The 24,740-nt window shown below is 34.7% G+C and overlaps 3 protein-coding genes across 4 annotated transcripts in view; 1 reads left to right on the forward strand and 2 right to left on the reverse strand.

The window, feature by feature from the left end:
• Nucleotides 1-7,934, forward strand: part of LOC142325305 (uncharacterized) — a 75,691-nt gene extending 67,757 nt beyond the window's left edge. For both annotated transcript variants that reach the window (XM_075366881.1, XM_075366882.1), the window contains exon 13: nt 5,334-7,934. In XM_075366881.1, coding sequence (XP_075222996.1) covers nt 5,334-5,537 — 204 coding nt within the window. In that variant the 3' untranslated portion in view covers nt 5,538-7,934. The remainder of the gene's footprint in view (nt 1-5,333) is intronic.
• Nucleotides 7,935-9,569: 1,635 nt separating this feature from the next.
• On the reverse strand, nt 9,570-10,205 carry LOC142325730 (uncharacterized). The gene has a single exon (XM_075367762.1). The coding sequence runs from the start codon at nt 10,203-10,205 to the stop codon at nt 9,570-9,572; it is 636 nt and encodes a 211-aa protein (XP_075223877.1).
• Nucleotides 10,206-11,030: 825 nt separating this feature from the next.
• Nucleotides 11,031-11,447, reverse strand: LOC142325731 (uncharacterized). The gene has a single exon (XM_075367763.1). It carries the CDS (start codon nt 11,445-11,447, stop codon nt 11,031-11,033), a length of 417 nt encoding a protein of 138 aa, XP_075223878.1.
• Nucleotides 11,448-24,740: the final 13,293 nt, after the last annotated feature.

The raw sequence follows: 24,740 nt of genomic DNA on the forward strand, positions 1-24,740 counted from the left end.
TTTGCTGTTTTCTTTTTATTGACTCCTTTGTTATATTTCTGTAATGTAATACTCTCAGTGGTACTCTCCTTTCTGTTTCCATCAACTTCAAATGATTCAGGCAGTATACAGACTGAATTATTGATTGGTCTAGGTGATCTTTTCTTCCCTATTTTAGAAGGATTTATTAGGTTTACAGTTTTTGTACTTTTCTTCATTTTGGTGGTCATTGGCACAAATACTTTTATCAAAATAATTGTAACAAAGATAACAGTAACATAATGGGAAAGCAGAATAACCTCTTCCTTGCAAATACATATTTCACAGCTATTAAGTTGATAATTTGTGGGATTATTAGCCTTAGGACTGTTAGCATTATTGTTTGGTTTAGATGCAGTTTTTTCAGTGTTGTTTTATATATGTAGTTGTAATGCAAGGTCTTCGATATGTTTTTTAATTCCTATAACTTTTTCAGAGGTAGGTTTAAACAAATTAATTTATGCTCACCTTCAGAAGAACGTAGTTGTGTAATATTTGCAAAAAAAAATGTTGCAAATACCACATTGAGAATAATATCTTTCTTGCTACACTCAATATCACAAGCTGGAAAATAATCCAGATTTAAGTCACGATTGTAGACCGAATTAGGTCTAAGTCAAAATTGCTAACTTTAGGTCTGATATTATTTTTTATAATCAAATTAGCTGAGGACATATCATCTTTATCTTTACTATTTACGTTAGAATTCATTATGCATGGAGTTACTCTGGGTAATTGTCTACCTATAACTACTAATTTAGGATATCTTTTCACAAAGTCCAGCAGTAATTAAAAATGTTCTATTTAAAACAAAACACTGATAAAACACAATTTTAAAATATAAACTGTCACAATAGTATTGCTGTTAGCACAACAGTAAAGTTAAGTTATGTTTGTTACTTTTTATTCCACATCTGGCGGCCAAGCTCTTTTCCTTTGACATCTGTTGGGATTGTCAACTTTTAAAAAAAAGTAATAAAAAGTACATTGCTTGGTATAATAAGCATACAAATTGTATAAAGTGATTGGGTAACATGTAATTTAATGGGGTTAAACAATAATAACAATTTAAAAATTCTTTAATATTGAGCATAATGAATAACAATGTTGTGCATTATCAGAACATCACTATGTCCCTTGCACTGTAAAAGAAATTAACTTAAATTATTAAGAGATATACAGTAAGTTTTTTATAATACTATGGAAAATGTTGTTACAACAAAGCTCAAATATGCAATTTCTACAAAACGATAAGAGATCCAGATATGCCAGTATGTTATTTGTTAGAGCTCTTAAAGCTGAATGGATAGTCAGTCTTAACTCAAAATAGGCAATTTTGCAGTTATATCACGAAGGTTATTTTTTTCAAGGTCCGATCGGTTGTGAAATAAAAACCTGCATAAAAATCAGATGAACCTTTGCGCATATGTGTTGCGCAGTGTCTCTAGTATGGCCGTCAATCACGCTGCGTCACTTCGTTTAGTTCTGAACATGCAGCTAGCACGTAAACATGTCTACAACAATAGCATCTCCCGCCAAGTGTGAAGTACGTGTGGTAATTCGATTTCTTCAGGCTGAGGGTTGTAGTGCAGCTGAAATTCATCGACGAATAAGTAATGTGTACGGTGAAACTTCAATGAGTGACAGGAAAGTGCGACAATGGTGCAGGAAAGCAGGATGTACAGATGTTCATGATGCAGGCAGTCAGGAAAGGAAGTGAGTGTCAACCGATGATCTCGTTGAGCGAGTGGATGAGGCAGTTCGAGAAAATCATCGGTTCACAATTTCTGTATTGAGTGATTCCTTTCTTGAAATTTCAAAGTCAGCTCTCTACACCATTGTGAGTGAGAAACTTCAGTACCGCAAACTGTGTGTGAGATGGGTTCTCAAGATGCTGTCCGACCATTACAAAATAATGAGAATGGACACCTCCCTAATGTTTCTCCAGTGCTACCACAATGAAGGAGAAGATTTTTTGAACAAAATTGTCACAGGGAACGAGACATGGGTCCATTTCAAAACTGAAGAAACAAAAGAATAATCCAAACAGTGGATGCATTCTTATTCTCCCAGTAAACCAAAGAAGTTCAAGCAAACCTTCTCCAACAGAAAATGTATGGCTACTGTGTTCTGGGACCGGAATGGAGTTCTCTTGATGGAATTCATGGAACGTGGCACGACCATCACTGCAGCCTCGTACTGCATGACTCTTCAACGTCTATAAAGGGGAATTCAGAATATGCAGAGAGGAATGTTGTCATCAGGCATTGTCTTTCTCCATGACAATGCTCGGCTGTACACTGCAGTTGTAACAAAGAAGCTCCTGCAGCGTTTGAGTTGGGAACTGTTTGATCACCCACCATACAGCCTGGACTTGGCTCCATCCGATTTTCACCTCTTTGCTCACATGAAATGCTGGCTAGGAGGACAACGTTTTGGCACAGACATCATGCTGCAGACCAGCATAGAAACATGGCTGAAAACACAGGGGGCTCCGTTCTATGATGAGGGTATTGGAAAGTTGGTACCACGCTACAACAAATGTCTAAATCGGAGTGGTAACTATGTAGAGAAATAGCGTAACTATGTAAGTACATGTTACAAATAAAAAATGTTTTATTTTCACTTTGGTTTTAATTTTGTGACTGATCAGACCTTGAAAAAAAATAACCCTTGTATATCTATTGTTTGTATATAAATTACTTGCTAAAAACATTTGACCTATTAATCACATTCTTAAATTTTTAGAAGTCTCTAAGTATTGTGATTTGCATAAAATCAGCTATATTTAAATTGAAATAACCCAAAAGGGAAACATCACAAAAATTATGTGATGTTTCTTTTTGTGATGTTTTTTTTTTACATCTTGTTGCACTTAAGGTTGATTGAAATAATTTCCTTCTCAGGAAAATAATACATTCCTCCCGGATGCTTTTGTGACTGGGGGGTTGATACTTGAAATAATGTTGTTCACAGGAATCCAGGAAATATCCTCTTTTGAGAACTAATGAAAAGACACAGCAGGCCTGTTTGGATGCAAAAATTTAACTTTAATGTCATCTTCATGTTTTGATAAAACTAATCCAAAAATCACTGGTCATCATAAGTGCAGGGTATGTAGTTGTGCACACTAATGTCAGACATCTTCCACTGGTTTTCTCCAGAAAAATTGAAGACTGTGCAGAAGTTTTCATCAGAACTTACACGTTTTGTTGCAATTGAGTCTTCAGATTTGGGTTCAAAGTGGTGAAAACTGTGTGTCCCCTGGGACACACACTTTTTTTCACCATTTCTCCAAAAGCAAGACAGTTCTTGAACTGTCTTGGGCCTCTAGTTTTTGGCATGCCTCAATCATCGTTTCTTTTTTAACCATTGTGAATTTTATTTCTATTTTTGCCTTGCAAAAATCAAAGAATTTTTGGGCATTATCAATAGCATTACCAGGACTACATTGGAGACTTGTTTTTGTCACATTGCGTTTGACATGCTACCATACCACCACAAGGTGACTTCCCAGGCAAAAAACGCTCATGTAGCTTTTAATCCAAAGTCCTTTTCATGAAGGCACAGATTGAGAAAGTTTTTACAGTTTTTATACTGTGCTGCACATCGATCACTATAATATGTCATGCTTTTCACCTCTGGAAACTTTGTTTCAAGTATTCTGCAACATTTCTCCTAGCCTAACATTTCAAGTATTCATGAACAAATGATACATCACGCTCCAAGTCATCGGACACTATGCACAAAATAGAAACTATTAGATCTTCATTGTTGTCATAACATGTGTAGATCACAACTGGATAGAGAACAGCTGTTGTTTGTCCAATGATACCCTTCAGCTTTATTTTGCAAAACAAAAGAAGAGTTTTCACTAAAATCAATAAGAACAATGGCTTCATTAATTTTGTAATGAAAGAGTGAGGTATTAGCTTTTCTAGGGCTTCAACCAAGATTTTCAGGTATTCTTCTAATGTTACGGTGAACTGCACCTGTTGATTTCTGTCAGTAGATATCCAAGCAGAATGTCACCTCATCATTAGGATCTCACTTTTCGAATTTCTCCATAATGAAGGATTTTAGATTGTCGCTTGAAGGGCAGTTTAAGCAGTGCCATAACATACTTTTTCTGTTGTCTCTTGAACATACTAACTTCTCAATAAGTTCATTGTAGTTTTCTTCAATTGAACAATCAGAAGGCAATAGTGAAACATTTTCATGAATAGTACAGATACAAACAAAATGTGTACCAGCAGTAACTGCTAATATACACCATTTTGGTCGGAGCATGCAGAACTTGGACAGTCCAATTTTAAGACCTGGGTGTCCTAACAGCACTTTTTGCATGTATTCATTTTTTGAAATGCTTAGTTTATCTTTAGCACCTGGCATGACTCAAGAGTATTCACCACTTTGGTAAAAACTTTTGACAAGCTTAATCACAATTTCATTGAGTGGATGTCCTTTTCGTGGCTCAGGCAGTGGAATTATACCCGTATCTTACGTGCATTATAATCACATTAAATTCTTCACTTATTTTTTTCTGCTTCATGAAGCAGGAACTAGTGTTTAAATGTGTATTTTTTATCTAGTCAAGCTTTTCTTTCATTAATTCTAATAATCTGTCACATCTTTACTTTTTATTCAATTTCTTTTGTTAATGCAAGTGGAGATTCATCTGCGAAGTAAATTCCTTTTCTAAAACATTGCTTACTTTTGACTTTAATGTACTAGTAATAGAGATTGAATTTTTCTCTTAGCATAGCTTGATTTGCTGCATGGTGCTATTCCATGAAGTTTAAATGGGGATTCCCGTAAATTTTGCATGAATGAATTTAGTTCTTGCAATTTCTGTTGTTTAGAAATAGATAGTTTTAAGTTGTTTATCTCTTCACTATCACTGACCATTTTTTCAATTTCACTTTCATCATGCAATAGTGTGTCATGATTGTTAACTTTTTGTCTGCAAACATCACATATTTTCTGCCCAGGGACTGATTTTAAACACTTTTGTAAATTGTTAATTTTTTGGGAGTTCCAAACTTATTACTCTTAAAGATTTTGATATTTTTTTCTTGTGAGATTGGAGTGGGTATACAAAAATTTTGGTAGATTTCAAACTTGTTTAAGAAAAATGCTTTATGATACTCACAGACAGAAATTAATTGTTCTAAAACAACATTAAGGTATGTAAAAAGATGGAAAATGAAGTCAGAAAACAATCCTTTTATAAAGTAATAAAGGGAAATCAGTAAATCATTATGTAAAAAAAATTTCCTTTTCCTTTTAAATTATTTTAATTTTAATTTTTTCAGGAAACAAGGATGCCTTCACATTCTCCATTAGTACTTCGACAAAATCATGTTAATACGGTTCAAAACACAGTGGAGGAAATAAAAAGACTTCTGGGAAGATTTGATCCACCAATAAATGTTGAAAGATATTCAGAAAATCCAAGGCTTTTAAAACTGAAGAGGGAAGATTTGCTACGTCATTTACATACTAACGTTTATAGGTAGTTTTATTGTATTTTAAACAGAATTAATTAATTTGTGGAAACACAAATGAACTATTTTGTATTTCAATATCACAAGAGGCTCTAAACTGTATTACATTTCAGTGTTGATATTCTTTTGTGTTCTGAAATAATGCATCAAAAACCTTTTCTGTCATACATAATGCATCAACAATTGATCAATTCAGCTATGACTTATTACCATCCTGATATTCTGGACTCATTAAATCTGGTTCTTCAATTTACATTCACCTCTTATAAGCCAACCCTAATTGAGTCAATGCCATTAATTGAGCCTTACACCACCTCAATGACCAAAATACACTGTGAGTTTTGTATCTAAATCCACTTAAATTTGTGTTTTAAGTTACTGGATTTTAATCAATGTCCAGAGCTGCTGAGAAGTGATCATTTTTATCACTGTCCTCACCAATTGGTGGTACTAATGAGATTTATTAAAGTCTTAGATTAAATTGTTAGTGATCTTGCGTAGGGTGTTAGTTTTGTTTATTAATTTCTGTTTCCCTCCCCAATTAATTAGGTTGTAAATTAAATGAATATATCTTAATGTGATATATAATATGAATGTGATCCAAACCAAGATTCTTATTATAGAATGTTCATGGAGTTTATTCAAGGAAGTTTATTATTAATTGGATAACATATGTTAAGACCCTTAAAAATTTTATAATAAAAATCTCTTTATTGGAATAAATAGTTGAGTTGGAGATTTAATTTCGCAGTTGCAAAATAAATTGAGTAATTATAAGAAAAAATTATTTATATATATATATATATATATAAAAAACTAGCTTTTGTTAGGAGATTTAATTGCTTAATATCAAAAACAATAACCAAAATTAATCCTATTTAAAGTTGATGAAAATTAATGTGTGGAAATATTGTCTTTGTAATGGAACTTGCTATTATTAGCCATGTTTGCTTATATCACCTTTTATATCACCTACATTTTTATTTTTTAACTTTAATTTAAGATTTAATGTGCTTGAAAAAAAACCTTTTTACCAAAGTGCAGTCATTTTGCTGTTGTTAATGTATAATATACTGTGTAACTTAAGTAATCCAGTTAATGTATTTAATGTATCTAGTTATTTTAACATATTGAAGTTAAACATGTCTCTAATGTAAAAGATTATAGAACATTTAAAGATCATTGAATCCTATTTATTAAAATAAGAAGAAAAACTGTTAAAAGTTTATTATTGTTTTTGATTGTAATAATACAGCTGCTTTGTGAAAGAATCAAATAGTTTATTTGTGCAGGTTATTTCTGAATATAAGATTTACATTTTAATATTTATTTTAAAATATTACTGAGTAACTTCTTTTTGTAACAGATAAATGTTTGAAATTTTATAATTGTGGTAAAATGAAGACTTCAACTTGTTAATTTTTCAATGCATAACAGTAAATGTAAAAAATATATATGTTATTGAATTTATTATGTTACATCTAATTCATTAATATCTTAATGAAGTTTATAATAGTGTATTCATGTATACTGTAAGTAATAATTTAGTGTAGTTAAGTATGTAAGTATCCTATATATCATTGTACTATATGAAATGCCTTTGAAATTATTAAAAATCATGATTCACTTCTAAATTAATTGATCTTTTCTTCCAAAGAACCTTGGATGCCACTTGTAAAACGATTTGGAAGATCTTATAAATGGATTAATCTCCCTATTTTTAAGATAAGAACAATTACTTGCTCACTATGTAGGATTTTCTTTCCTGATTAAATTTGTTAAACAGAATGATGAAGTGTGATTAATAATATTGCTAAATATTTGCAGCTTCTTAAGGGATATTTTTCGCTGAAGAAAGTCAGCCACAATGATCCTGTGTCCGTGTAATAAACTAGTACTGGTCTCTTATATTAAAAGTAAGGTTATCTATTTAAAGAAGTTCTCTCACTGTTTTGTACTAAATGCCTTTAACCAATGCTAGGATTAACTTTAGAAGATATTTTAAAAGAACAAGTTTTATTAATTTAATGGTGAGCTTTTCATAATTTTTAATAATTTTAGAGTATTGTTATGCTGTTCTATAAATGAAATGTCATTTTGTAATTAATAATGATATAAGAAGTAAGTCTTATTTACAATAAGGATAACAACATAAAAAGTTATAATTTTTTTTCTTCTTCCATAAATGGTTTTCCATATGCACCACGCAATAACAGTTTTTAATTGAAGAATTGTTTTAAATTGAATTTCAATTTATATTGATTTATGTTACCAACAGGTTTGTTTTTTGTTTTACTGGATTTTGTTAATTTTATCATAAATAGTTGTAATATTCTGGTAAAAAGTATGTAGTTTGTTATCTTTATTATTTGTTTTTTTTTTTTAGTCATATTACATGTTTTTAAATGATTTTTGTTTTTATTTTTGTATTATTTTTACCAATCCAAATTAAAATATGTTTTACCAATCCAAATCAAGGTTAATATGTTTTGGACTTAATGGATGAAGTTTGTTATTATTTTAATTAGTTTAAGACATTATATTCATTAAAGTTTAAATTTTTTACATTCCAAAATTAGTGTTAGCTATTTTTAAGAAAAACATTAAATAAAATCATTTTTTATTTTCTTGGAATAGGAGTGAATGTAATATATATTTGTAACTTTCCTAATCTGAAAACTATATTATTTTAACAATTTACCCTTCTCTTTTCTACTTTACTAATTCCTATTCATAGATATTTGAAAAAACTTTGAAATGACTGTGTAATATTCAAAACTACTAACAAAACTTACAAGATTACATTGCATTATACCATTCATTGACACATACAGGAATCCAGGAATACACAAACTAAACTGCAGTTACTTACCGAATAGTTCTGGATGTTTTAAAAGAATTCCTTGGTTCCAAAAAATCGTAATGATATAATGGAATCAGTTAAAAGCAACCGGTTTTCATTGTTGTGTTTGTTATAGTATTAAGTTTTTCTTCTCAATTATCCATTGTGATTGGCATCACTGTGTTTCTAGTCAGCAGTCTCACTCTATCATAACATCACAGCAGAAAGCTCTGTGTGTGATTTGGCTTATCAAGACAAAGACAGGATCACTTAATACAGTTCAGCATTATTGCCGATATGAATATGGCAGTGCCGCGTCTATGAATAAAATAATACTCCAGTAGTTTAATCAGTTTAAGGAAACTGGCAGTTTCTTAAATGGGAAGCCACCAGGCACGCCATCCATATGTGAACAGAATGTTCAGATATGCTTGGAATGGACCAAGCATATTATACCAGTCATTAGCAAGATGCAGTTTACAGTTAGGAATTCCCTTTTAAATCTACAGTGTACAAAGAGGTGCGTAAGAGATTTAGATTACAGCGCATATAAGGTACAACTTTTACATGAAATCAAACCCAATGAAAAGATTGGAGTTGAAAATATCATCCGACGGATACCACTGGGAGCGGATGGGGCTATTGACTTGGGGGTCGAAAAAATTTTTCAGAGCGCTAAGTGACTAAATATGGATGTTTCACAATTCAAATAGCGTGAAATAAATATAGAAACAAATGCTCATAATTCAGTCAAGAATCATATTTATTAAAACAATGAGTGGACTGTAAAAACGATTAAAATACAAATTTATACATGTTCATAAAGAGACTTGCGTGAAATGAAAATAAGTTACATAAAAAATACAACAAATGAGATATAAAATTGTTAATGATGCCGCTAGACAGGTGAGTTGCGTACACGGCTGATATTGCGCGAAGACTGACTGGTCCAGCTAGTCTTGCGCGTATACCCCCACTACTTGAGTGACAGTATGAGCGCAAACATACCGGCCACCAAAATATATATTTTTGTATATATTTTTTAAATAAGACAAGTATTTATCTAAAATGTTCTGTGATAAACAATAAAATCATTGGTCAAATAATAAAAAATAGAAAATAATCACTAAAGATACAGGCACAAAAATAACACAACTGAACACTTGTAAATAGTTAAACAGAGTAAAATAAAATACACAAAGTTATTGAGGATTATCTGACATTGGTAATTTGCAAAGCTTATTGATCGATCTCTTATAGACACCTTGATTATTATGTAATGTCACAACACGAACAAATTTGTCAGAACCAGGATGAGTCTCTTTGACTACAGCTAACTTCCATCGCAAAGGTGGTAAATTATCTTCTTTGACAACTACGATGTCACTGACTTTGAGGTTGGATTGTTCCGTTGCCCACTTATGGCATTGTTGAAGGGAGTTCAGGTAATCAGCTGACCATTTCTGCCATATTTGTTGAGTCATTTGCTGGACTCGTTGCCATCGGTTCAACCTGTTAACAGTTAAGTCAGGATCAGGAATTGCTGTTAAGGGTTCTCCTATAAGGAAATGTCCTGGAGTTAGATAGGATATTTCTAGAGGATTGTCTGATAATTTGGTTAAAGATCTTGAATTGCGACAGACTTCAATCTGTGATAATTGAATACAGATATTTAAAGCATTTTCTAACTCGGATGGAGATAACAGTAGATTAGGGGTTAAATTTTTAGATGACCTTCTACAGTTATTTATAAATCTCAAACAATACGCAATAACTCGTTGCAGACGGGATAATTTTAAAAATGTTGAAATAAAATCATTATCTTGTGTAGTAGTCATTAAACTGACTTGTTTACGTTCAGGAATTTCTTGCTGCTCAAGTGATACTTTTGGCACAATTGGTCAGTTCAGTTCATTACTTAGAAGCCAATCTGCACCAACCACCAAAGTGAGTTGCTAATGAGATCTTTAGGCATGACGCCTCTTGAAAGTAGGTCTGCAGGATTGCAGTTTCCAGGAACATGATACCAATCTTCAAAAGATGTATTTTGTTGATTTATACTTACTCTATTAGCTACAAACGTTTTCCTAGTTGATGAACATTTTTTGATCCAGAAAAGAACTACACTGGAATCTGTCCATAGGTAAATTTTGTTAAATTCAATGGAAATTGTTTCTATAATTTTTTTTATTAAACGAGAAAGTAGAAGAGCTCCACAGAGCATCTAAGGTGCCATCTTAGATTTTGCAGTTAACAATTTAACAGTAACCCTTCTTGATTCGTCAATATCACCGAATGTAAACGCAGGCACCATAGGCTCTTTCGGAGGCATCTGAAAATCCATGGAGTTGGATATTGATAGATTTTTCATGTGATAAAACCAATCTATCGATCTTTATTTTATTTACTAAAGGAAGCTGACAGTAAATATTCTTCCAATTGTTCTTGGTCCCAGCCAAGGTTTGCTTGCCAAATGCGTTGCATAAATATTTTACAAACTATTATGGTGGGTGCCAACAATCCTAAGGGATCAAAAATTGATGAAATGATTGCTAAAACGTTTCTTTTAGTAAATTTCTTGTTGTTGGATAAATTTTCGATTCTGAATTCACTAACTCCTTGAAATTGATCGTTAGACGTTTGCCAAAATAAACCTAAAGCCTTTACGGTGTCGCTACAATCAAAAAATTTAAAGAATGAGGCGTCTCCCGAAATTCTGGTGGAATATTTTCTAAAAGTTTACTTGAGTTAGTTGACAATTTTCTTATCTGAAAACCTCCCGACTCCAATAGTGCTTGAAGGTCTCTTTGAAGAGAAATGGCTTGATGTAAGTCTTCTGCACCAGATATCCAATCATCAATGTAAAAATCACGCTGAAGAATCTTTGCGGCTTGAGGATACTTGTCAGCTTCTTCAAAGGCAAGTTGCCTTAAACATCTGGTCGATAAAAACGGCGCTGATGCAGTTCCATTCGTGACAGTAGTTAACCGATACTCACGCACAGGTTCATTGCTAGATTTTCTCCACAGAATGCGCTGAAGGTTGTAGTCACCAGGATCTATCCTTATTTGGCGATACATTTTGCTAATATCGACTATAAATGCGATTTTGTGTACAAAACCGTAACATGATAGCGCATAAATCTTGTTGAATCGCAGGACCGACTCTCAGTAGGTCATTTAAGGAAATGCTGTTGCTAGTTTTCGAAGATGCGTCAAAAACCACCCGAGTTTTGGTTGAGGTGCTTAAGGTTTTAAAAACGGCTTGATGCGGCAAATAGTAACATGATTTATTATTGTTAGGTGGTTCGGCTAATTTCATATGACCTAAGGATTCATATTTGTTAAGAAACTTATGATAATCTTTCTTTAATTGATTGTCACGGTTCAGTTTTTTCTCTAAGAAATTTAGTCTTGATTGAGCTGTAGTTTTTGAATCACCGAGAGCCGAAGGTTCTTTAATTAACAGTAACTTTACAATAAAGCGGCCAGTTTCATCTCGTAAGGTATTTTCAACAAAATGTTGTTCGCAGTTTCTCGTCTTCTGACCAAGTAGGTCTACTGACTTCCTCTATTTGCCAAAATCTCTCCATTTGTTGATCTAGTGAGTCTCTTTGTAAAGCAAATAAATTGTAATTAGTTGAACTGGACTTATTTGAACCGGGTGAATATTCACCACTAATGATCCATCCTAATTCTGTATTTTGAAGGACTGAAAAGCCTCCTTCACGAGTAAGTTGCTCCATACGTAGGATTTTCATAAATACTTGAGCACCTAACAATAGATCGATTTTTTGTAGTTTGTTAAAAGTTGGGTCAGCAAGATTAAGATTTGGTAGTATATTCCATAGGTTAAAATCAATTTTAGGTGAGGGCAAATTAGTAGTAGTTATTTTTGGTAAAATATTGCAATTTAAATTCATAGCAAAATTAAAATGAAATGATTCTATATGAATAAATACACTATATTTAGATTCTGAGGCAAGGCTGTTAAATAATTCAGTTGGGACTGGGTTTTTAAAACGCTTTAATTTTAATTGCTGCATGTTCTGTTGCAAAACTAACTTGAGAGCCACTGTCAAGAAGTGCTCGACAAACTTATAGGTTACCAAATTCATCTCAAATTTTTACGATAGCAGTGGCAAGTAAGATTTGAGATTGTTTCTTGTGAAACGTCTGAGTTGTTGCAGACATTTTCTTGCTGTGGTATCCGTTTAGTTTTAGGTTGAGCTTCATTGAAGTGACGGCTGGTATGGTGCCGGGCTGCACATTTAAAACATGCAGATGTTGATTTACAATCTTTGTTAGCATGATTGGATCTTCAGCAATTAGTGCATAGATTGTTATATTTAACTAAATTGTTCATTTGGCCGTAATGACAAATATTTAGGACATTTATAAATTAAATGAGGCATGCTACAAATTTTACAATCTTGATTTGTCGATATATAGGACAATTTAGTGGTTTTAAGCTGAGACTTTAGATTTTGAACGCTCTTTATAGGTTGTGAAAACGCTTCGCCGGTCAAACAATTATTTGCTAATTGTTCGGTTTGACATTTCCTCTCGAGAAATTTAATTACTTTATCCAGGCTTGGAATCTCATGTTTGTCACAAGTTGACTCAAATTTAGTACGAGTGGATTTATCGAGTCTATCAAGAATTAGTTGAGTTAATAATAATTCCTCCAATGAAATAGCTATATTTAATGCTAGAATAGCATTTCTATTGTTAGTTATATTATTGATAATGTGTCTTAATTCAGCTGATGTGCCTTTGTTAGCTGACGGCATTGTTAATAACATTTTAACATGCTTAGTGACAATTAGTTTTTTATTGTTGTAACGATCACATAGTGCCTTATATGAGTGGTTGAAATTAACGTCTGTAATTGGAATGTTCTGTATGAGTTCTCTAGCCTCTCCCTCAAGAGAGGAAAGGAGATAATGAAATTTTTGAATGTTACTTAAAGACTTGTTATTTATTATTAAGCCTTCGTATGTATCCTTAAAATGATACCATTTGGTATAATCACCGGAAAACGATGGTATCTTTATTGCTGATAAATGAAAATAATCGTTGTGTGATTGGACTAAAGTTTCGTTATTGTCATGGATTGTACTCAAATGCGGTTCTTGTTTGACTTGACTTAATAATCCTATGCCTAATATTGTTTCAAAACAGGAAAATAAATTATCATAAAGATCTTCAAAATCGATTCTATAAGATGTATGGTCATCTGTGTCTTCTATTTCTAATTTACTTTGAATACTATTAAAATCCTTTAGGATGTACGGTAATCTCCAGTATTTTTTTATACAGTAACTGGTTATTGGAATTGTCTAAACATGTGTTGATTCTGGTTAAACCACCTTTAATTAAGTCTCTTTGTTTAATAAGTTCGGATTTTTCGTTTTTATCCATATTGATTTTATAGTAACGTTAAATTGAGTACAAAAATAAACAGTATGAGATTGGGATTGTATTCGTAATATCTGAATATGTCAGAGCATATAAATAAAATTAAAGGTCAGTAAACTAGGAAACAAAGAGATTAAATAGTAGGAAAGTTTGACAACATAGGAATGAAATTAATGATAGATTAGAAGAAGACGGAGCGACTTAGCTGCTAAATATTACGTAAACATCACGTACCAGACCAATTAACAGGCGACAGAACTGCTACAGTAGACATACCAAACTGGCGTCGACCTTCTGCAAGTGATTTCAAACTGATTGATAATGAATAAAATGCATTGTATTGTCCTTGTTTAACATTATAATACACTGAAATATTAATTTTAAACTGTTCACAATTACACAATCAAAATATTAAATTTCCGTATCCGGTTCGGTTGGACCAAAATGTTTGACTAACTATGGATGTTTCACAATTGAAATAGTGTGAAATAAATAAAGGAACAAATGGTCATAATTCAGTCAAGAATCATATTTATTAAAACAATGAGTGGACTGTAAAAAGATTAAAATACGAATTAATACATGTTCATAAAGAGACTTGCGTGAAATGAAAATAAGTTATATAAAAAATACAACAAATGAGATATAAAATTGTTAATGATGCTGCTAGACAGGCGAGTTTCGTACACGGCTGATATTGCGCGACGACTGACTGGTCCAGCTAGTCTTGCGCGTATACCCAAACTACTTGAGTGACAGTATGAGCGCAAACACTAAGACAGTTTGTTTTTGAGATATTTGCAATTTTCGTCCGAAAATTCGGATTCGGTTAAAAAGTACTAAATTTTTCCAACTTCATATATATTTTCATATATATCGATGTATAATAATATAACATGTATATACCTTTCTTTTTCCTGTTTAGCCTCCGGTAATTGCCTTTCAGATAATACTTATGAGGATATGTATGAATGTAAATGAAGTGTAGTCTTGTACAGTCTATTCTTCGACTATTGCTGAGATGTGGTTAATTGAAAACCAACCACCAAAGAACACCAGTATAAATGAAGTGTTGTTGAACAGTCTCAGTTCAACTATTGCTGAGATGTGTGGTTAATTGAAACCCAACCACCAAAGAACACCAGTATCCACGATCTAGTATTCAAATCCGTGTAAAACAACAAGTATATATACCTAACCACCACGAGACATGTACTAACGAGTCGGGATTTTCCGGCAGTGATCGTTACATTCTAGTATTAAGCTAAGGGGGATGCACACACATACACACAAATGCCATTTAGTAGGGTTGTATGTGTGTGTATATGTATATTTAGATGGAATATGTTTCTGGAAATCATTTGTTTCTAAGAATTGTGACTGTATTAGAGCCTTTGTCTTTATGTAATATTTTAGTTTAGTCTTCAGTTCTCTCCATGGTTCTTACTTGTTAACATTATGATTCACATTTTATTAATATTCAAGTGTTAATAAATATTTATGTATTAGCAAGTTCAATTATGCTAAATCTTCTACTTAGTAATTCATTAGAAGGTACATGAAATTATTACAAACAATATAATTGAACATATTATCTATTTGTATATATTATACCTACCATTAATGAATTGGTCAATATAATTTATAATCATTATAATATAAATGGTCAATGTAAAATATAAGTAAATATTGTATTTATAAGTTGATATTTATTTCTAACTGGTATCCAAACAATTATTTTATTTTTTTATAAGCCCATCCATTTAGATAATTAACACGTTGGTTACCAGTAAGAATATATATCATTAGGTACAGTGACGATTGCCTACAGTGCTCAGGTTTCATAACTTGTGTACTGTGAGGAATACCAGCATTTCTCACACATACTGTTTTTTAATACAAGAGAGTGGTTCACAGGAATATGTTTTAATCTGTTTTGCGGTATGCAGTGTCAATTTTAATGTTGTTGCAAATGTTCACCATCTGTCACTTTTTTTTAGAACTAAGTACTTTTTCTAATGAATATTCATCAACTTTGTTTGATTATGTTCTTTACAGTTTATTTTGTGCTATTTTAGTTTTGTGTTGAGTATTTCTAATTAACTAGAAACTAGAGAAACAAGAAATTTGAGTATTTCTATTAACAACTAGTATTAGACTAATTTAGCATTTTTGAAGCCATAATATATCGTACACCGATCTTAAAGAAATTGATAATTTAGTGATGAAAAGTTAGTGATAGTTATTCAAGTTTTAGGATAGTGTTCTAATATGTATTTTAACTGTTTTTTATTTTTAAAATGTGGATCCTAAACCAGGTTGTTGTGGAGTTTCAAACAGGAAACGGCCCAGCAAGGTATTATCAGGTAATGAATTCTTATCTACTCTTCAAGAGAGTGATGATGAAGGTAGTTTATTTTCTATATCTGGTTCAGAATTCCTGCCAGATAATGAAGATTTATTATCAAACGCTTCATTAAAATATCATAGTAATGACAGTTTACTTGACACAACTGTTACACAATCTCACTCACAGACATTTCCAGATGAATTGCAGGAAGTTGAAGCAGGTATATTACTTTTACATATAACATTTACAGGCAGGTAAAATTATAATTTTGATAAAAGTTATCCAAATAACAAAGAAAATTTGTTAATAGTTGTAGTTTATAAACAAATTTTTACTACTCTAATATTAAAAATGATAGTTGCAGAAACCAATAAAAATGCACTAAATTATTTACAGAACAATAGAGACACTCATTCTCAGTTGAAGTGGAATAATACATGTGAAGAAGAAATGTGGAGATTCTTTGCATTTATGGGGGTAGTTAAATACCTCAAGATATCTGGTTATTAGTCTACCAATTTCCTGTATAAAAACTGTATCATACCAAAGGTGAAGAGTCGCAACAGGTTTCAATTGATTCTGAGATTTGTTCATTTCGCAGCAGACCGGCAACTGATGATAGGTTGTACAAAATACGAAATCTGCTTGATATGATTCATGAGAGGTGTGCTAGTGAGTATAGCGATGAGAGATAGTTTCTGTTGATGAGAGTATGATCCCTTTCAGAGAAAGATTACTGTTTCTGCAATATTTACCAAACAAGTCTCATAAATATGAAATTAAAATATTTAAATTATACAACCCTATTGGATATACATTACAAATTGAAGTATAATCAGGGAAAATGCCTGGTAGACCAAATAATGGAGGTGTTGCAGAAAATGTTCTACTATAACTAGCAGAAAAAATGTTTGCACCATAATTTGTGACAATTATTACTATACATCTCTTCCGTTAGCAAGTTCATTAATCCAAATGAATACTCATTTGCTAGGCACACTTCAAAGCAAATTTTTAACAGAATTAATGTAGAAAAAATTAAAAACAGGACAGTTGGGAAACAAAATTAAAGTGGAATTGTAATTGCAAAATGGTAGGATGTCCATTTCCTTATCACAAAACACACATTAGAAATGAAACCAACTGGTAAAAGTAATTGATCAGGAGAACCTGTCACAAAACATACAGCCATAATAGACTACAGTAGAGGTAAGCAGAGAATCTATATCAGATGAAATGACTAATTACTTTTCACCACTCTGTAAAACAATTAAGTGGTACCATAAGGTGGCATTTGAAGTATGTTGTAAATGCACGGCTAATTTATAACTATTTTCAAGGAAAACAAAAATCTATTGCTGAATTTAGAGGAGAATTAGTTCTGCAAATGCTGGGAATTGATCAAAATGGAGATCCACCTAATGAAATAAGTATGAAACAGTTTATGAGAAATATATCCTCACAAAATCAGAAAAGGACTGGAGATTCTTATTCTTTACATTATTTTTCACCATATCACTAATTCATGAACATCAGTTAAATATACAAGTAGTTATATTTTGAATAAATTCTTTATTAACTTTTATTTTTATAAGTGTTATTATGAGTGTGATGTGTTTCTTTTATATATAAAGAAATACTAATATTAATAATGTATATTAACATAATTAATTACAAACAGCTGGTAACATGGCAATAATGAAATAACAAGTTTGTTTACATTTTTAGAAAGAAACAACTTGATATTACAAATAACAAGGAAATGAAGTCGGAACTGGCCATACCTGCCAAAGATTTTTCCTCATTTAAATTATAATGAAATTAAATAATAAATTATAATGAAATTTAATATTTAGTAATACAGTGGTAAAAATAACAATTTTTGAATTTCAGGTTCAGTATAATTGTAAATATCAAATACTGTAGCCAATGAAAGTAACAAATAAAAATAATCTACACAGTAACTTATGATAACAACAAACAAGTTGCAATTAACACTTTAAATGTAAGTGATAATATCATGCAGTTGTACATAACTTATAAAATCATAGTGTTGTATTTATCAAGATAACAAAGTTATCTTCCCACTACACACTTAGCTGCAGAATACTTTTTACTATACATGTATGCTACACCAGGTACACTACATGAAATACAACATATACATTTACTCGGCTACACAACAACATCCTATGCAGTTTTCTCTTTCATTTACACTAACTAGGTGGTGTTGCGATATCTTACGAAACGCAGCCGTAACCCAAGGTGGGTTATCGTGCCGATGGGTGGCTCTACGTAGTGAGTCTCGAACGATGTCCTCTGGGCACCAGAGCAAACTCAGTTGCATTTCGCTCTAGCTCCGGTACGCGTGCGCTCCGCTGGAGTGCTCTATTATGTCACCGGTTCTCGTGGGACCAAAATTTCAGTTCCTACAGCAAATTCTATGATGGTTGGTGGTCCATCTGAAAAAACTACCAATTTAAGTCTGGTGAAAAGGCCTCGGTCAGCTTCGTCTGACGAAGATAATTTTGCTACGCCGACGAGGATGTTGTTAGGTGTAAAAATGTTCGCTTTGTTGTTATTAAGAATAATCACGAGGGTGGCTCCCTTCACAAGGTCTCACCTTTCCTGATTAATAAATGCATCACAGGGTGTATTGGTTCTCCGAGGAATATTAAAAAATTACGTGATCGGACAATTCCGGTGAAGACATATAACGATGAGCAGAGTCGCTCTTTGTTACGTCTGACCAATATGGGCGGCATATGCGTAAGTACGGCATGCCACAAGACCCTAAATACCAGCCGAGGGGTAATATTTTGTCGTGACCTTCTGGAAATTAATTTGCGGGAAATTGCTGATGAACTTCGTACTCGAGGTGTTGTGGAGGTGAAACGTATGATGAAACGGCAGAACGGGACGAAGAACCAACGCCGTCCCTTGTACTGACTTTCAGTCTTCCTGTTCCTCCAGAGAGGATTAAAGTGGGTTACCTCCCCGTTCGGGTACGCCGATTCATACCTAACCCACGGCGGTGTTTCAGCTGCCAAAGGTGCGGTCACACTACGACATCTTGCTCGAGGTCAGAGATCTGTGCTCGATGTGCTACCGAGGGTCACAATAACACTAACTGCGAGGAAAGTGAGAAATGTGCGAACTGCAGTGGTTCACATACGGGCCGCTCCCGAGATTGCCCAACCTTTAAGGAAGAAAAAACGATTCTCAAGATCTGTACTGAGCAGAAACTATCTTTCCCGGCTGCACGCAGGGAGTATAGGAAGATAACCTCACGGAACCTCGTACAGCCGGATGTGTCCTTCGCCATCGGTGCGTCAAAACAGACTACTTCTACTGTTCATGCTCCACAGTGTGGGTTCTGCACTGAACTTAAGAAACTCGTTCAGATGCTTTCTGATCAGGTTACTTCGCTTACAGCCACTATTTCCGGGCTGACAAAAATGAGTGAAAAGTCCTGCGTCGCAATAACTGAATCCAACAGTGTGGTCATACAAAAGTTCCTGCTCCCAAAGTGCTGCCGGTACGGGCAGAGGCTACCACAGCTGGCAGTAAGCCAACGAAAAAGGTCTCCACGAAAGTAACCCACATGACCACCCCCTCTGAGATGTCAGTAGCGACATCCCGTTCTCATAAATCTCCTCCGCCGTCACCCCATATACTGGAGGATATGGTTGAAGAACCTCCCGATCCAAAGGCGTCGGAGTTATCAAAGTTGAAGAACACGAAAAGAAAAATAGAATCACGTACAACTGAATTCTATATGGTTTCCTAAGGATATTTATTATTATTATATTTTTTATTTTTTTTTATTATTATTTTTTTTTTAATGAACATTATTCAGTGGAATGTTAGGGGTGTACGGTCCCGCATTGAAGATATTGGAGTACTGGCGCAAGTGCATGATCCGATTGTCATGTGTTTCCAGGAAACTCATCTTCTGCGACATGACCCAATCGCACTCAGGGGATACTTTTGTGAGAGATTCGACTGTGTAGTAGACGGTAGAGAGTGGCGGAGTGGCTATTTTCATGAGGGATGAGGTATCGGCTACAAGGATTCGACTGACCACTCTCGTTCCTGCTGTTGCAGTGAAGATCTCTGTCACCTTCAAGTTGCATATCTGCAATCTGCATCTCTCGCCGAACACTGAGTTCAGTGCTCTGGATATCTCAAACCTCCTCACACAAATACCATCTCCATCGTTAATAGTAGGAGACTTCAATGCCCACCATGTTTCTTGGGACTCGACTTTCTGCTCCACTCGGGGAAATATAGTACACAATGTGAGACAGGACTTGGACCTTTGTTTGCTGAATGATGGATCTTATACATTCATGTCTTTATCATCTGGTATTGTGTCTTAACATCGATCTCTCCATATGCTCGCCGGCTTTACTCCCTCATTTTGATTGGTCTGTTTGTGATGATTTTCATAGCAGCGACTATAAACCAATTGTTATTGGTTTCGGTGTGGACAACGAGATTCGGAGAAGGCCACGGAGGTGGATTGTTGAAAAGGCGAATTGGGATGGGTATCGTAAGGCCTTCCAATCGCAGTATGACGTCGGTGCGATCGTCCTTGAGCAACTTTCCTCTCTTACGTCCATAATACTTGAAACTGCCAGCAGATATGTCCCACAGACATCGGGTAATCCTTAACGTTCTTCCGTTCCATGGTGGAATGATGATTGCAAATGTGCTATTCGGAATCGACGGCGGGCACTACGCAAATTCAATAATAGACCTACAACTGAACATCTAGATTTTTACCGCAGGGCTAGGGCGGTATGCCGTCGGGTCTTCTTGACCGCTAAGAGGAATTCATGGACGAAATATGTGAACACCATCTCACGTACTACTACCACGTCTACTGTGTGGAAAATAATCCATGCAATTTTCAGGTCGCCAGGGCAATCTATTCTCGGTCTCGTCGATGAGGGAGAACTCCTTACATCATCTTCGGCTGTAGCAAATGCTTTAGCGAAATCTTTCCGCTCGGTGTCTCTCACTTCATCATATAGTAACGACTTTCAGAGGTACAAAGCACAGATGGAAATATTGGTGTTTCGGTTGGTGAATTGAACACTCCATTCTTACTTAAAGAATTGTTGCACGCACTTAAGAACTCACGTGACACTTCCCCTGGACCAGACAACATTCGCCTTTGTATGCTTTCGCACCTTCCTAAATCAGCACTACAACATCTTTTGAGTATTTACAATGGTTTATTCTCCGGACAAGTCTTTCCGCCCGGCTGGTCAGAAGCATTTATTATACCAGTACTAAAGCCTGGTAAAGAAAAATCCGATCCCTCAAGCTACCGCCCTATTTCTTTAACAAGCGTATTGTGTAAAATAATGGAGAGAATGGTGAACCGCAGACTTGCATGGTACTTGGAGAAACATGGCTTTCTTTCTTCGGAACAGTGTGGTTTCAGTCAGGGGAGATCTTCCATTGACCATTTGATGTCAATGGAGACAGCCATACAAAACGCCTTTCTGAACCGCCAACACCTCGTTGCTTCTTCGATATAAAAAAGGCGTACGACACGGCCTGACGACGTGGCATTCTTAGCACCCTTAGGAGGTGGGGGATAACTGGCAATATCCTTGCTTTTATCCGAGGATTCTTGAATCACTGGACGTTTCGTGTTCGTGTAGACGATTCACTTTCAGACAGTGTTGTCTCGGAAAATGGGGTATCTCAAGGCAGTGTATTAAGTGCCACCTTGTTTTCTGTGGCCATAAACAGCATTACCAATTGTGTACGGGCTCCTGTCTCTTGTTCTCTTTTCGTTGATGATTTTGTTATTTACGTTGCGAGCCGCTCTACACCCACTGCGGAGCGACTGATACAGAACACTATATTTCGCCTTGAGGCTTGGTCAGGAACTACTGGTTTCACATTTTCACCCGACAAGACGAAATGTGTAGTCATTTCTCGGCTACGGAACCCTTCTAATCCGCGGGTTTTTCTGAACAGAGAGCTTATTGCTGTCTCTACTTACGTCAGGTTTCTGGGTTTGCTTTTTGATAGCCGTCTTACCTGGATCAAACATAAAGGAATTGAGGACAAAATATTCCAAACTTTTAGATATGATGCGGGTCCTTAGTAACACCAACGGTCGGTGGGGGGGGGGGGGGGAGGCCCGATCCGTCATGTATGTTACGTTATTACTACTCCCTTGTTCGTTCCCGTTTGGATTATGGTTGTGTCGCCTATTCTTCAGCTCGTCAAACCGTACTTAAAATGCTGGACGGTGTGCATCATGCTTTTCTTCGGCTTGCCACAGGTGCGTTTAGATCGAGCCCTATCGCAAGCTTACATGTAGACAGTGGCGAGCCATCACTTTGGGATAGACGAGGACCAGTTTTTGTTGTCTTATTTTGCCCGTCTCAGCGGACAGCCGAATCACCCAGCTTTTGACCCAGTTCTTAAGAATCCTAATTTGAGGAAGTATGAGGACCGTCCACGTTGTACTGCGCCTGTGGGTGTCCGTGCATGACGGCTACTGCAGCATATGAATGTTGACACTCCCTCGTTCTTTCCATCATGTCCGTGCTCGAATCCCCCGTGGAGAATAAACTAGTAAATTTTACGTTTGATCTTACAACATACGATAAACGATCAATGCCACCTATTGTTTTCCGGCAGATGTTTCAGTTTCTCCTCACCAAGTCGAACCCAGACGTGGTGATATACACTGATGGGTCGAAACATGACGGTAACGTTGGTTGTTCTTTTGTTATCAATGAACAGACTTATATGTTTGGCCTACCCAGTGTAACGAGTGTGTTCACCGCGGAACTACTCGCTGTGGATAGGGCTAAGTAAGTATCGTTGGCCCTAAATATAGGAGCATTCTTATTTGGAGTGACTCGTAGTGCTCTCCAGGCGTTGGAAAACCTTACTTTGGAAAACCTTTTAAACATCCTGTCGACATTAACATTTATGATAAAATCGCTGAGTTAGATAAACGCAATAGGGAGGTAGGTTTTTGCTGGATCCCTAGCCACGTTGGAATTCTAGGTAACGAAAGAGCAGATTCTGCTGCCAAAGAAGCGTGTATTCAGCCTCCTTTCACCACCAGAGTTACTACCTTTGATTTTATCAATCATATAGAACAATCACTGCGAGCAAGGTGGCAAAGTGACTGGACGACTACCGTCGATAATAAACTCCGACGGATTAAAGATTCAGTGTTGCCGTGGGTATCCTCTTGCAGCAACTCTCGTCGTGAGGAAGTGGTCCTCTGCCGGTTACGGTTGGGACATACGAGGGTCACACACGAATGCCTAATGTCAGGAGGAGAGCCACCCCTGTGCACACGATGCAACTGCCGCATGACTGTGCACCACATTCTCGTGGACTGCATATGTTATGCGGCGTTGCGTCGTCAGTTTAATATAACCGGAAACATCCGTGATATCTTGTGCAATAATAGCGGGATTTTGGAACAGATGTTTTTCTTTTTGCATAGTACCGGGTTACTGCAAAGGATTTAATATACTCATATATGTTTTTCTGTAAGGAGAGTTTTTTTAAATAATTTTAACCTTTATTTTCAATTTGATTTTTTGGTTCTATGTATTTAATTTTACTATCCGGGGAGGGGATTTTTGCACAACCCATCGGAGTTAGGTAAGTTTTATATACTTTCTTTATTCTATTATTTTAAATTTTATATTTTATCAACTTTGTCTGTGGTATTAGTTTTGAGTTTTATTTTGCCTTCTTGGCTTGTTTTGGTAAATTTTTATTATATGATTAATATTGCGTTTACACGTTGTATAGTTTATTATTTCGGAGTTATTTTACCCAGTTACTAATAACTACCGGGCGATGATAACGCCCAGGCGTTTTTCGCCCACAAAAAAAAAAAAAGTTACAAGGCACATATTGCCAAGTCACAATAGAAATGTCTAAATTCATGTTTAGATCAAATTGTTATCATTTATGAATCACAAATAGTATGTAATAGTTATCTCAACAGAAATTGTAATTACATTCACTTATTTAAATATACAATGAATCGAAGTTACAGTCAACTTTACAATAAATAGAATAAATCATAATGCTCTTAAATAGATTATTTATGTAATAATCATAAGTAACTACATAATTCTATAAATAGTCTGATTATCTTAATCATCATTATATACCTAGCATTACACCAATCTAGGATATCTTGTAATATTGTGTGTGATGCTTTATCCATTAAGAACTATCCAGGACAATTACATGCCAATGGATATTATGTGTAAATTACTTAGGGTAGACTAAACCTCTAGATTGATTGTACCTAACATCGCAAAGATCTAGGATTTCTTTAGTAATGTTATTCATGAAGCCTCATGCATCAAGATATAACCATTACTCAGAGCAGTCACATGCCATTGGCAGATTGTACCTAGAGTTACAAAGCTCTAGGATCTCTTTAACAGTGTTGTTCGTGCAGCCTCATGTGTCAAGATATACTGAGCTTGAGGTAAAACCCCAAGCAAATGATGGATATACCATCTTGGTGCTTCAATGCAACCAAAGTAGCATTGGACTCTAACCACAAGCAAATGAGTATACTATCT

Source organism: Lycorma delicatula, chromosome 5, assembly GCF_047948215.1.
Source record: "Lycorma delicatula isolate Av1 chromosome 5, ASM4794821v1, whole genome shotgun sequence".
Lineage (NCBI taxonomy): Eukaryota > Metazoa > Arthropoda > Insecta > Hemiptera > Fulgoridae > Lycorma > Lycorma delicatula.